This window comes from Punica granatum, chromosome 8 (assembly GCF_007655135.1).
Source record: "Punica granatum isolate Tunisia-2019 chromosome 8, ASM765513v2, whole genome shotgun sequence".
NCBI classification, from domain to species: Eukaryota; Viridiplantae; Streptophyta; class Magnoliopsida; order Myrtales; family Lythraceae; genus Punica; species Punica granatum.
In genome coordinates, this window is record NC_045134.1 from 142,482 (window position 1) to 156,945 (window position 14,464).

At 37.6% G+C, this 14,464-nt stretch overlaps 1 protein-coding gene and 1 long non-coding RNA gene across 5 annotated transcripts; one reads left to right on the forward strand and one right to left on the reverse strand.

The window, feature by feature from the left end:
• Positions 1 to 3,166: 3,166 nt before the first annotated feature.
• LOC116187754 (tricalbin-3-like) lies at positions 3,167 to 9,727 on the reverse strand. 4 transcript variants are annotated; one of them, XM_031516681.1, is made up of 9 exons: positions 8,294 to 9,720; positions 7,914 to 8,155; positions 7,344 to 7,362; positions 6,322 to 6,527; positions 5,992 to 6,101; positions 5,763 to 5,861; positions 4,685 to 5,120; positions 4,408 to 4,546; positions 3,167 to 4,043 (listed from the first exon to the last, which is right to left on the reverse strand). In XM_031516681.1, exons 1-8 carry the CDS (start codon positions 9,157 to 9,159, stop codon positions 4,458 to 4,460), a joined length of 2,067 nt encoding a protein of 688 aa, XP_031372541.1. In that variant the 5' UTR covers positions 9,160 to 9,720; the 3' UTR covers positions 3,167 to 4,043; positions 4,408 to 4,457. The 4 variants fall into 4 exon arrangements, with proteins under 4 accessions (XP_031372541.1, XP_031372543.1, XP_031372542.1 ...); XM_031516683.1 differs by having other exon boundaries at positions 4,402 to 4,546; XM_031516682.1 differs by having other exon boundaries at positions 4,355 to 4,546.
• A 3,378-nt stretch (positions 9,728 to 13,105) lies between these two features.
• Positions 13,106 to 14,357, forward strand: LOC116186993. The gene is made up of 2 exons (XR_004151957.1): positions 13,106 to 13,363; positions 13,607 to 14,357. It is a non-coding gene; the product is annotated as an uncharacterized LOC116186993 (long non-coding RNA).
• The last annotated feature ends 107 nt before the right edge of the window (positions 14,358 to 14,464 follow it).

A 14,464-nucleotide genomic window follows, 5' to 3' on the forward strand; every position in this document is an offset into this window, starting at 1 on the left:
AAAACCCTAAAACCCTAAAACCCTAAAAACCCTAAAAACCCTAAAACCCTAAAAACCTAAAACCCTAAAACCTAAAACCCTAAAACCCTAAAACCCTAAAACCCTAAAAAACCCTAAAAACCTAAAACCCTAAAACCCTAAAACCCTAAAACCCTCAAACCCTAAAACCCCCGAAGCCCTAGAACCCCCGAAGCCCTAGAACCCCCGAAGACCTAGAACCCTAAAAATCCTAGAACTCTTGAAGCCCTAGAACCCTAAAAATCCTAATACCCTAAAACCCCGAAACCCTGACCCAAACCTGTGCAAAACTCTTGGAAAAAAACTAATTCATTAGCAAAATTGGTTCAAGAGTCGAATATCAATTACTCTAAAAGCGTTATTTATGGTTCGACAACAATTATTTGTTTTTAAAGTTAATAAGCAATTTCATCATTTACTTTCGTAAGTTGCATCAATTTCGTCTCTGAGTTTTTTTCTTGCATCAATTTCGTCTCGACGTTACACTTTTGCATCAATTCAGTCATTCATGACATCAATTTTGTCCCTCATTACATCAATTTAGTCCCTCGTTACATAAATTTAATCCATGTTGCATCAATTTAGTTCATGCGTTACATCAATTGAGTCCCCCATTACATCAATTCAGTCCCTCATTACATTAATTTAGTCATCGTTACAATAATTTTGTCCCCAACGTTATGACAATGTAGTCCCTGACTGGTGAAATACAAGTCCCTGAGGTTAGCGTGACATTAGATCGATCCCCGATTACATCAATCTGCTCCTTGTGGTAAAGGGGGCAGACGGCGTTACTGTTTCGTTAATTTGTTCATGGACTAAACTGATGTAACACCTAGGTAAATTGACGTAACTCCAAATTAAATTCTTCTTCTTCCTCTACCTTCTCTCTCTCTATGTCTCTCTTTCTCTTTCATCCCATAGTCCAACTTCAAATGAATTTCCTCCTCCGTTTTCCTCTTCATCTTCCTCTCCTTATGCGAGCTTTCATTTCTCACTCTGTTTCTCTTCACTATGCTTTCTAGTTTCGGTGAGCCAAGTGCAAGTCGATGAGGATCACACCTAGTTGGAGCTTAAGCGGTAACTTGGAGGCGGTCCAAGTGATGGCGAAGGCAATGGAGGGGTTGCTGATGTGGACTTAATGGGCAATCTCCGAGTCGAAGCTGAGTGAGATTGCAGGAGAGTCGACCACACCAAGGGAGAGGAGAGTGAGGTGGATGATAGGAACGTTAAGGGAGGGAGGGACGAGGATGAAGGCCGCATCGCCTTTGGAAAAGGGAGAAGAGGGCTGGAAGGCGAAAAGCAAGGGAGTCGGCAAGGCAGAGGGTCTGGGAGAAGGTGAGGCATCAGTCGATGATGAAAGTGGTGGAGACGGGGTTGGAGGTGCGGAGAAGGGATAGGGCGTAGTCGGTGATGGAGAGGGGCTCATGATCGGAAGGCAGAGGGAGAGGAACCTAAGGACAGAAGCTATGGAAGGTATTGGTTTTAGAGCAAAAGCCATTGATGGGCTCACAGTAGGAGGAAGATGATCTCTCTGAGCCTAAAGCTCAGCTCAGCGAATGTGAAATGAAAGAATGACTAATTTGATATAGTACAAAGGCCAAATTGATGTAACAATTTTTACCATTTAACACCATCAGCAGTCATATTTATCGGCAAGATCAAATTGATGTGGCAGGGGACCAAACTGATGTCGCATTGGGACCTGATCGATGCACCTACACCACACAATGGCCAAATTTATGCAACCGTAACACTAACTGATGTAACTGCACCAGTTAGGAACTACTTTTGATGTAATGCTGGGGACTAAATTGATGTAACGATGACTAAATTGATGTAACGCAGGGATTAACTTGATATAACGATGACTAAATTGATGTAACGCAGGGATTAACTTGATGTAACAAAGACTAAATTGATGTAACGAGATACTGAATTGGTGTAACGATGGACTAAATTGATGTAGCAAGGGATTGAATTAATGTAACGAGGGACTGAATTGATGCAAAAGTGTAAAGTTGGGAACGAAATTGATGCCAAAAAAAAATTATGAATGAAATTGATGCAACTTGCGAAAGTCGGGGACGAAATTACCTATTTACTCTTATTTTTATACTTCATTTCTTCCTATACTGCATGATACCAATTCTTTTCTTCTTCCTTATTCCTTTTCTTTTTCACCACGATATTCAATATTAATGATTTTATTATCTAAATCAATAAAACCATCCTCAAAATGCGGATATTAAACATGATATCTAAGTATTTCATCCTTCATTTGAGTCTCTCGAAACACTAATTAACCCTTGGATAGCTGTTGTTTCTTTTCTATTTCTATTAGTTTCTTCGTCATATTGCATGATATCAATTATTTTCTTCTTCGTTTTTTTCTCTCTCTCTCTTTCGCCGTGATATCCTGCATTAATGATTTGACCCATCCTCAAAATATGGAAGTTAATTAAATATGATATCTAAGGATTATATTAATGATTTTTCTTCATAGATGGCAAAATTTTGCAAAGTGCTGCAGCATATAAAATCTCACTTCATTTCTTTAACTTAGATTTTTGGGAAGTCTTTATAGAGGATAATTCATAAAAAAAATTGAAAATAACAAAATAGTTAATCAAATTAAATGACTATATCTACACTGAAATTTTTATTAGATTTAATTATGCAATATATAATTATATCATGTTCCAGTTTTGTTACATTTCGTATCATTCTCATCACTTACATAATTTAGGTAACAAATTTTCCTACTGTGCATTATGAGATGGATACCCACAAGACATGAAATGATTGTGATACCACAATACTGAAGAAATTAATTACAAGATGAGAAGGAAAGAGTGGAGATATGGAAATATGGTGTCCATAACTATGGGAATTTTTATCCTGACTGATTCATCGAACATATAGAGCAATTAGACTATTTATATGCACAGGAAGCACCCGAAATAGGAAACAAATCATCTAAAAGTACCATCATAAAATCTAAATAAGATATTGAACAATTCTAATATATCAATTCACCTAATTGATTGATACAATCTTATTTACGAATATTCTATTTCCTAATTTGATAAATTAATATTTCAACCCTCCCCCTCAAATGAATATGGACTGCAACATAATGTTTATCTTGCCCATAATCTTGATTTCATCATTCACATAGTCGAGTACTTTTTGTCTACAACCAAATTTTACAGCAACAAAAAAAAAAAGGAGTTTCTTTTACTCCAATAAAGGTTCTATGTTCTTTTCATTTTGACGGAGGCCATAAACACACAATAGATGCACTTAACAAAAAAGCGCCGACTTGGTATCCCCAGAGGAGGTGGTATCCCCAGCATCAAGGAGTTTGATTCGCTGGGAAAAGAATAAGAACCCCCCTATCACTTGATATCCGGTCAAAACACTAGGCTGCTAAGTGATATACATCTTGAGTTCACCATCTGTCCCCTACCTCTCCCCATTGCTACAAGAAACTTTCAGCCTAGAGAATTGACAGGAAAGAAAAGGGCAGACTAAAAGCCCGCAAAAACTGCTGAATACCCTAAGAGAATCCAAATGTGCCATGACTGCTGCCGGTGTGTATTAACTGCTACAAAGAGAATCCAGCCTCAGTAACATATCACTATTCTAGCAACATCACAACACATCCTTCAAATAACTCACTTGCCTAACCTACAAGAACAGCTTCAATGATGGATGAAGCAAGCAAATCTAAAGACACAGCCGATGGGACCCACCCACAAAGTGAGGGACAAAGCTTCGGACAGGCTGTGTACCACATCATGTTTATTATGGACAGGACAATGAAAATAGGATCAGCAGTGCACCAAGTCCCCTTCTCAGTTGCAGGTATAATAATATATGAGACAAAATTTCTTTGCCGCCATCAGAACATTCCTCTGCTAACGGCCATCAATTTTTGTACATGCGAGAAAAGAATCCACTCCATAAATCGAAAGCTCTACCTAAGATGCGGCAGGGAGATTGCTGCACATCTGCACAGCCTGCAACCAAACAACTTCCTCAATTAGTTCATAAATTGAGACCCAGCACTCTCACGAGGCCTCATTATTTCAATATATGTACTTCTTCAGCAGGAAGTTAATCATAAAAAAGCTCATATGAAATTTACAAATAAATCAATTCTTTTACATGCGTTTACATCACCATTTGATTGAAAAATTCCAGACATCAATAATTTTTTGCCACAATTATTGACTCGATCTGCATAGTCTGGGTACTTCAGCGAAATGGAACAAACATCACAGGAATCATATCAGATGCAGCCCAATATTCGCAATCAAATCAACTGTACCTCAGACATTAAAGTCATGGCATGGTGAAATAAATTATGAAGAGAACCTTCACCAGTTCAACTGCAGATTGGTGGCTTCTGATCTTTACTGAATCATGACCAATCAAGGATTGAAGAAACTAGAACCGCCGATATTTATAGCAATTAGCACAGATATACTCGTAATCACAGCTAGCCAAAATAAAATTGACCCTGCAATTAAAAAAATTGTACTTAATTGGCCAGAAAACTATTAACCTTCAAATATATAGATGTACACATATATACATACATGTGTATTATTTGTGATTTAATTCCAAACATGACACCGGAACCTGAAACACAACTTACTTCCAGGACCATTATCAGAATCCAATGGTGAGGAGTTTCCACTAGAACCACGCGATGATGTAGTCAACCCAGCAGGGACAGCGTCATCCAAAATCTTGGTGCTTGCAGTGTCAGATGCCACAATTCCTTGAAATTCCTCGCTGACAATCAAAGCTGCTAATACGTCCATGAATGATTCTGTATCTGTTTCGGTCAAAGTTCTCTTTTCTTGTTCATAGGAGGTGCTTGTATCATCAGAATCAGACTCATCATCTGAAACATCTATGTCCATGTATTCTAGCATATTCTTATCATCTTCTTCATCCTCAACATATGCCTTATAAGTCAACCGAAGTAGTATCTCTCCAGAAGATCCTTTCCTAAACACTCCCCAGCCTTCTCTCAAAACCACAATCCTGTCTGTTGGTACTGTGTCTTGGAGAGACACCAAATCAACCTGCAATTATTTGCATCAGAGTAGATACCTCCTCCAGATAGAGAGAGAGGAGAAAGTTGTGGAGAGAGAAGAGTGGGATAAGTTAATAGAGACTATTAATACTATAATCTTACCATAACTTATGCCCCCCATCACTAAAGTTAGCAAGGGGGAAGGCGAGAGCGAGACACATGGGAGGATGGAAGCTTTAAAATAACAGAATAGATAAGGCACTTTTGTTTCCTGAGGCTAAAGAATGATACGGCCAGCCAGGCCTGAAATATTTTCCAAAACCCCAATTTTGAATATAAAACCAAAGTTGAATAGTTGCAAGTACATTTTGCCTTGTGATGATAATGCAATGCCATAAGCCAGCCTGTCATCTTATCAACTATAAATTTGGAAACAAGAACCTGGAAAGATGGCAAAAAGGTATTTCACATAAGCAGCTGACAAGATGACATTTTTGGCAAGGATTTGTGAGGGTGGTTGAAAATACAAAGCTGTACTTGGAAGCATATAAAATATTTTGAATTTGAGTCACTGACCATAAAATAAATTGTTGGTGAAGCAAAGAGCAGAGATCAAACACCATAAGCTTTTTGGCAATTTAAATCACATTTATTTATCATGTCAAAATTGCAAAAATGTAGATATAAATACCTCTCCAGTACCAATAGTCAAATCTGCAAACCCAAGAGAGTCCTTCACTTGAATGCTCAACTTTTCTTTTCTCGGATTTGTAACAAGCATATGAAAATCCTGCCAAATTAGGGGTGGTTACCCATTTATCCTACGCTCATGAGAAAAAGAAAGCAACACTTGCACGAATAGCACATAGAACTAACTCTACTGGGAGCACTTCTTGCAAGGATAGTCAAGCTTTACTTACCTGATTCCAGATTGGCTCACCAGGAGGTCCAATAACGGTGGTTTGGCTGTTCTTTTTACTCCTTATAGATTGACTGCCAAGGCTTAAAATAACATAAGGATCTGTTTTCCCTGGATCAATATAGATAACTCTTAGAGATACACAGAAATGAAAAGAGGTAAGAAATCGAAAACAAGGAAGGTCTAAATCATGTGTGCTCAGGAAAATGGCGCCAGATATGTTGAAATCATGGATATTATAACATATAATTCTAAGCCCTGAGCATATACTTCATTGGCAAGTAAACAGGAATTTCCGTTCTTCAGATAAGCTCAAGGACACGATCACTACCATAGAAGACATAAGAAAGCTTGCGAGCATCAACAAGAGTCACTGATAGCTCCCCAACATAGTCTTTGTTTCCTTCCTGTATTTCTCCAGATTTAAAATCGTATGCGACTGGACCGACTGCCTTTCCTTTCTGGAAATCAAGGACAATCTTCTTCGGTCGTACAAATAGTCTAGGCAAATCCTCAGTGAGAAGTTTCGTCAAAAACCTGAAAAGAGATGCAGTTAACTCGGGAAGTCAAGAGCAAACAAGAACATGTACAAAATAACTCCGCCACATGGAACATCAGAGAATACATGCAGCTATCGCATTGTAAGCGAAAAAACATAACTTCATCTCTACAAATGTAATGACTTAAGGGGACAGAAATAATTAGATGATTGTTGTACAAGGCCAAAGCAAACCCTTCCTTTTGGCAGATCTATAAGTGCCGGTGCTCCCTCCTCTATACAAGTGATCAGCACCATTTGGGTTAAAATAATCATCATGCTCTCGTTCTATGACACAAACGCATTCCTTTAGTTTCCCATCCTTAATTAACATGGTGATTGCCGTCACATAATATTTTCCATGCAAAGTTTCCCCTTCGGACAATTTATGGATTGGTTTTTCGACATAAAAAATTAATTTCTACTCCTGGTGGCAACCATCGGGGTACAATAATATTATGTTTAAGAAATTAGAGATCTCAATATAACACGATCTTCATCTTTGTTTTCTGCTATGATACTGAAGGGAAAGCCATCACTGAAATGGTAAAAAATTATACACACAAAATGTAATTTGACAAGTAGGAAGTATCCCCTCTCCTCAGTTCAAACCCACTCTGGGTAATCAGATTCTGGCTATATATTGGTACAAGGATTATACTTCACAAAGGGTCAAACAGACTGTAATTCATTAAAGCTTCATTTATTGCCACCACAGTATTTACAACCTTGCTAAAGCATTCCAAAAGAAAAATAACCAGTGCAAAGAACTAAACAACAAAGCTGACAAAGTGGACAGTGAAAATACAACTTACATGGAGAGAACAGGAATTGCTGGAATGGCCCGTCGCATTCAAGACAGGGAAAAAGAGGGTGTTAGTACTCCTAAACACGACTAATGTACAAACATATTATAAAAATGCCAAAACATGATCATAACATTGAGGAAATGTTGAAGTCGTGTCAAATGATGAATGAGAACTCCAACGCCAAAATGGTGTACATAATAATGCATTAATCAGACAGCTCAAAGAAACTCGAGAGCTAAAGCAATAACATGGATCTTCTGCCAATACCAGCAGCCTCCACTGCAGACTACAAATACTCATTTAACAACCAAGATTTTAAGGACCAGCTATAAGTGGTGCCAAACTTACAAGCAGCAAGAGAAGCAGCCAACCCATAAGCTTATCACTACGGCAAGAATTTTCCATAAGTTTCTCCTCTTTGGTATTTACAGTCTCCCCGACCGCATGAAGCAAACTTAGCATTTAATTATATGACAAGATTAAAACTGTCCGATAATGATTTGCAACATATAGAGTCTCATCTACACAGCACAAAATGCAGGAGAGCAAAGCCACGAAGGTTAAACTTGGACATACCCATCAAATTGAACAAGCGAAATGGGGACAACTCAAATTTGATCTTTGGAAGTGAAACAAAAGCCCAAGAAACAGCTCCCACCCAAGGCTCTGTGGGTATCAATCGCAACTTCACCCACAGTTCCCCATCGATGTCAAAATCCCGAACGCCAACAGGCACGACGATAGGGATGATGCCAAATTTCAGCGAGAGCATCAAGAGCATACGGGCACCACCAGTATATCGAAGGCCTATCTGGTACCTTGATGAGAAGTAAATCCATCGGAGATCAGAAGACTAAAATTAAGATCTCAGAGTCAGATAACCAAATATAATAAGTTTATGATTCATCAATATATATATATATTAAGCTTATGGCCACTCCATGAAGATAACCTACTGTAAATCATTAACGCGGCGTGAAGTTCTGCGCTCAACATTTCTGACAGACAAGGCCTCATCTCCGAGTGAGAACTGCTTAATTTCGACCCTCTCAACATAGTCAGGCTTCTTCAGATCATCAATGACAGGCTGGAGCAGTCCAATGATCCAATTCTCTATTCCAGCTCTATAAACCTTCCAGAGTTTCCCCAAGACCATGTTCACCCACTCCACCGACTCTTTCCTCTGCAAATCCTTTTCCAAGAAGAGGGAAAAGCTCGTGGGCACCTGCGGCCACGCAGCACCACGACTGCCATCCCCAGCCCCGAAGCTGCTCTTCTTTTTCTTCCTAGAGGTCCACAGCTTGTCGAAGGCAACGCCGACGAAGAAAAAGAAAACGAATAGTCCCGCGATGTTCCGGTTGATGGGAGGGGAGGGGATGGGGTGAATGACTCCTAGTTGAGTCCTGAGTTTGTCGACGATGGGGTCTTCCTGGAAGTTTGTGAAACTCGAGCCCATTTGGAGGGACGATGCCTCCTGAGACAATCTCATGTCATCAGCGCCGCTCAACTCATGGTAAAGCTTGTTTGCTACGAAGCTCTTGGCGCCTCTCCTGGAAGGGCCCGCAATCTGGGCAGCGCTGAAGGTGGGTTTCCGGGGGTCGGAGGGAGAGGTAACTGAGCAAGCCCTGAAACTCCATCTCCGGAAGGGGAATGAGGGGGCATGGGTGGTTGGGATGAGGGAAGGGTTCCTCCTCTTTCTGGAGAAAAAAGGGACGGAGTGGGGGCTGGAAAACAGCCGGGGTTCACCGCAGGGGCAGAGAAGAGATAAGCTGAGCGAGAAATGGAAGCTCGCACAAGGAGAGGAAGGGGATTGCAAAATCATTTAGCAGCGGGGCGGGTACAGAGGTGGAGAAAGCCCCGATTATTGCTTCAAGGGGGGCATAGGCATTGGCTGAAAACATCGAATTTCAGGCAAGCAAAATTTAAGGCAGGGATTCCAGGGAACAGGAAAGAAGTAGCCTACGGCGATAGAAATTTCTTCGTCATACGTCTCCTTCCAAGTCTTACCATCATGAATGAATTCAGACCAGCGACGAGGAGTTGAACAATTACCAACCGATGGAAGTGCCGAGCGAGCAGGCAACCTCGGCTCAGGACTTTGATGAATTGAATGGAACTGAACAAGCCTGATTGGACGACACACACGGAGAACAGATGTGCTGAGGCTGAGAGAGAGAGGGAGAAGTAGTGGAGGTGATAGAGAGAAATCGAGTGCGCCTGTGGTCTGAGAGAGAGAGAGAGAGAGGAGAGCGTGAATCATAACATAAGCATGGGGACGGAGGGGCGGGCGGTTGAAGTCAGACCATTCAACACACCGCTCCCTCGTTTCCCTTTTCTTTTTTTCTTTTTTTCTTTTTTTCTTTTTGCTTTTCCTTTTTCTTTGGGGAGAACGCAATGAGAGAGAATGAGAATGAGAATCCAGTCGATCGATCAATCCATCAACAATCACTGGAAAAAATGAAGTGTCTTTTTGAGGCCCACGATGACTCTCCTGGCGGAAAAGCGTGATGAGGATAGGATATATCCCGCGCGGGACGGTAGGAAGGGACAGTGAATGAACGGAATCGGATACACCAAAATAAAAGGGGGGAGTTTCCACATTTGTTTCAGATTTAATTAAATTTAAATTTTATATTTCATAAAAATACCAGTAATTTTATGTTTGTCTAAACTATGATCAGTTTTTCAACTCCGTCAAAGTTAAAGTGGACCCATATCTGCACATGTGGCACCACGCCCTACAAGCCACGTCATAAAAAATACGAAAAAATTAACAAATAAAAAAAAAGAGAAAAATTTTAAAAATTAAAAATTAAAAATTATTTAAATTTTGGAAAATTCGGAAAAATATAAAATCTATGAAAATTAAAAAAAATTAAAAACCAAATAATATTTAGAATTATTACAGAAAATTCAAAAAAATATGAAAAGTAAATAAATCTCATAAAATTCAGAAAAAAAAAATTAAAATTTATGAAAATTCATAAATAAATTTTAAATCGAATAAATACAAAAATGTAGAAAAAGCGTAGAAAATTATAAAGAAATTTAATATGAAAAGAAAATTCTCCAAAAATAAAAAATTTGTAATGTTAACCAAAAAAATTTCCTACTTTTTACATTTTAACGATTTTAGCATAAACTTTTTCTTTTAGCCAATTAAATCACAAACTACCGATTTAATAATAATATTAGCACACCATCAATTTCTCCGTTAATTTTAACCAAAATTGCTGATGTGTACATGATGATATCACGTGGCACACGGCGATTGGCCAAGTGGATCCCACATTTTAAAAAAAGATTAAAAAATTACTCTAAAAATTTAAAAAAAAAATCTGCAAGTGAAGAGGAGGGGACGTGGTTGGCCGTGGAGGCCGGCATCAAGACTACCACTGGTGGGGGCCTCGACACCAACCCCCATCCCCCAAATTGGGGTCACCAGCGACCTTAATTGTGTGTGCCACATGGCACCGTCATGTACATCTCAGCAATTCCGATTAAAATTAACGGAGAAATTGATCGTGTGCTAACATTGTTATCAAATCGGTAGTTTGTGATTCATTAAAGAAAAAAGTTCGTGCTAAAATGTTAAATGTTAAAAGTTTGGGTTTTTTTGTTATTGACCAAAATTTGTAAACAATAGGAAAATTCAAAAAAAATATTTCAAATTAAAGATAACTCAAAAAAATTTAACAGCCAAAAGAGAATTCAGAAAAATTACAAAAAAAAAATTAAAGTAATATAAAAAATAACATAAAGTTAAAAATAATTCTCACTTTCACAACTGTAGCATCGAATGAGAAATCTTCCCTGCGATTGGCGGACTCACTGAACTCATCAACCTCAGGCTTTATGGTAATAAGGTCTTTATAATAATAGCCTGACCAAGAAGCTTCCAATCGACCAGCGAAATCTCACGAAGTTGGAGTTCTTGAATGCCTCAATAAACTACGTCATCTGTCTTATTGAGGCAGTAGACTATGTGTTCAATATTTTCCCAATTTTCTTAATTTTATATAATTTATTTTGAATTATTTATGCATTTTCTTAATTTTTAGATTTTTTGAATGTTTTCTAATTTTTTTTCTATTTGTTTCTGAAGATTTTGAGTTTTAAGAGTTTTCTTTCATTTACATATTTTCAGAATTTCTGTAATTTTTTGAATTTTTCAATTTTTTTGTAAATCTATTTCTAATTTTTATAACTTTTTAACTTTTCTATTTTTTATGAGTTTTCTTTCATTTTCAATTTTCGTGGACTTTTTGTAAATTTTCTTTGGTTTTTAAATTTTTTAAAATTTTTCATTAAATTTATTTTTTATTTTTTCAAACTTATGTATGATTATTAATTTTCTTTAATTTTAAAATTTTTTGAATTTTCTCTATTTTTTAATATTTTTAAAACTTTACTTATTTTATTTTTTTGAATTTTTATAGGGTGCCATGCAGTAAGTAATGCCACGTGTGCAGGTGTAGTTCCATTTTAACATCCACTAAGTCCATATAAATAAATGGACAAAAAATATTGATGGAGTTGAATGGTCAGTCATATTTTAGACCAAATAAAAATACTATGGGATAAAATTTAAATTTGGCTAAATCTAAGATAAACGTAAGTTTGGCTTTTTTCTGCAATGTTACTTAAACAGTGACGGTGTTAACTGCTACTATCTATGCAACCTTTTAACTGTTTATTCCTTGATATTATTTAATTATAGATCCATCCAGAAAGTATTAAAATTAGGTTGTACATTATATTAACAACTTATAAATTATAAAATATATAGATGTGAACCTCGCACTATGCACGGATTTTATTTAACTTAAAAACTTATCAACTGCTCAGGTTTGAATTGAGCATTATGTTGCCTCTATATTATATATATTGCCATCTCTTATGTAATACTAGAAAGTCACCTGTGCAGAGCATAACGAAACATATTAAAATAGGTATGTATTGTGTACATATTGTTTCAACCACGGCTTCGTTATATTAATTGCATTATACAATTTATAGGATTCAAAGTCAGTTTTCAATATAAAAAAGAAAAGAATAAAAGATTGCGACTTCGGTTTGACAGGAAAAAATAGACGTGGGTTGCCTTTTTCTGTAATTTTCTTTTAACTTTTCTTTAAAATAGGAAGATTATAAAAAAAAATTCGTATGACAAGATTAAATTTAAGAAAATAAAGGGTAGTTATAACATGAAGAATTCTCTAAAATGATAGTACACGATAAGATATAGGATAAAAAATAAAATTGTTAAATTAGAAAAATGTTAAAAGTGAAATAACTTGTTGAAAAATGAAAAAAAGATCCAACGTGAGTTAATTTAAGCGATTCTACTCTCATTCTATTTAAACAAGGTTACAGGTTCAAGTTGATGACGATCCATAATTGGCAAATTTTACTCGGATCGACCAAACTCGAACTAAATTAGTTGGGGTAAATATCAAAAAAGAAAGAGAGAGAGGGGGGGGAGGAGAGGGTATAGTGGGATAAAATGGGATAGTTATTATTAGGGGTGTACACGGATACAAGGCATATCCGGAATCAGTCGAAACCTACCCGTTAGAGTAGGGTCCGGGTAATGAAAATAAGGTAGGATTTTTGTATTAAAATACGGAACCGGTAAAAATCGATTTCGGTTTTGATTTCGATTTTTACCTACAGGATATCCAGAACCGAAACCGGAACCGATATCCGGAACCAGATGATACTTGGTAATTAAAAGAAAAAGAAAAAAAAGAGTAAGGTTACTTACTGAATGTAGCGATGAACTCAACCTGAATTCCAAGTTCTCGACACTGTAAAACTCCAATCGAAACCTAAATTTCCTATCTCCTTCCTCTTCTCTCCGTCTCTTCTCTAATCCGAGTAATCCCTTTATCGATTTCTCTCAACCCAGCCGTCTCCGAGACTCCGACTCTCCAATCTCTATTTGCTCTGTCTCTCGCTCTTTGTTTTCGTCTCTGATGACCGATTCTCCAGAGGCTCCCCTCCGTCTTCGACTTTTTGCCAAGGTAAAGTTCAAACAAGCAAACAAACTCGAAAATTTGTTTTCATCATCATCATGACAACTAAATCAGACTTGTTTATCTTTCAATAGATATGAGAAATAGGAAAAGCATCGATTTCCTTTACAATAGACTTTTTCAAACTAATATTTTGGGGATTCCTTCAGAAAGGGGAGCTTCTCCTTTGATCTTGATTTGGTTATCTAACATTCAAGCCTGTTGGGAACTGGTTTCGCCTTTTCTCATCAGGCCTTGACTTTAGGAAGCTCTTTGGAATCTCCTTTGAAGTTTCTTCAACCTGCTCCTGAGGAAACTATTTGCATTAATGCTGGCGCTTAGAGCCCTCGAAGTCTCTCCGTAATGTTTGCACAACAGTTGCATTTAGGGCAAGATAGGTGGCAGGACCATCTTCTTCAGAGGATGCTATGTCATCTTCTTCACAATCACTCTTGGTCACAGTTATTCTTTGCTTGTGGTAGTAAATGGTTTTGTCTGCATTGAAATTTTCGTCGGCAGATTTGCTCATGAAAATGTCGTAATCAAGAATTACGGATGTATGATTCGATTTAGTTTTTGATTTGTTGATGCTATGCGATGGTGGTAGAGCTCCTAAGTGATTGTTTTGGGTTGTTTGCTTGTCCTACAAGTGCCAATTGCCAAGGTGAAAGGTTGAACGCAAGCACAGCACGGCAGACGTGGAAGCTCCTGTCTTGCCCTATGTAGATTATAGGGAACCCGGAACCTGTAGTATATCACATGTTCCGGGTAGAGTACGATTCCACATTCTAAAAGGGTAGGTTCCGATTCTTAAATTTCGGAGTCGGTGTACCACAGGTTCCGGATAGAGTCCAGTTTCACATTTTAAAAGAGTAGGTTCCGATTCTTAAGTTTTGGAACTGGTGTTTTACAGGGTAGGGTCCGAGTACCATAAAAAATGCAGGGTACCTGGATCCACACGGGCCAAGTTATTATGTCAAATTTATCATTATGTTCTCAATTAGATGGTGATTAATCAATGCATTTATATATATATATATATATATATATATATATATATAAACTTGACTATAATACAATTGATAGCGTTTGTAAAAGTGAGGAAAATTC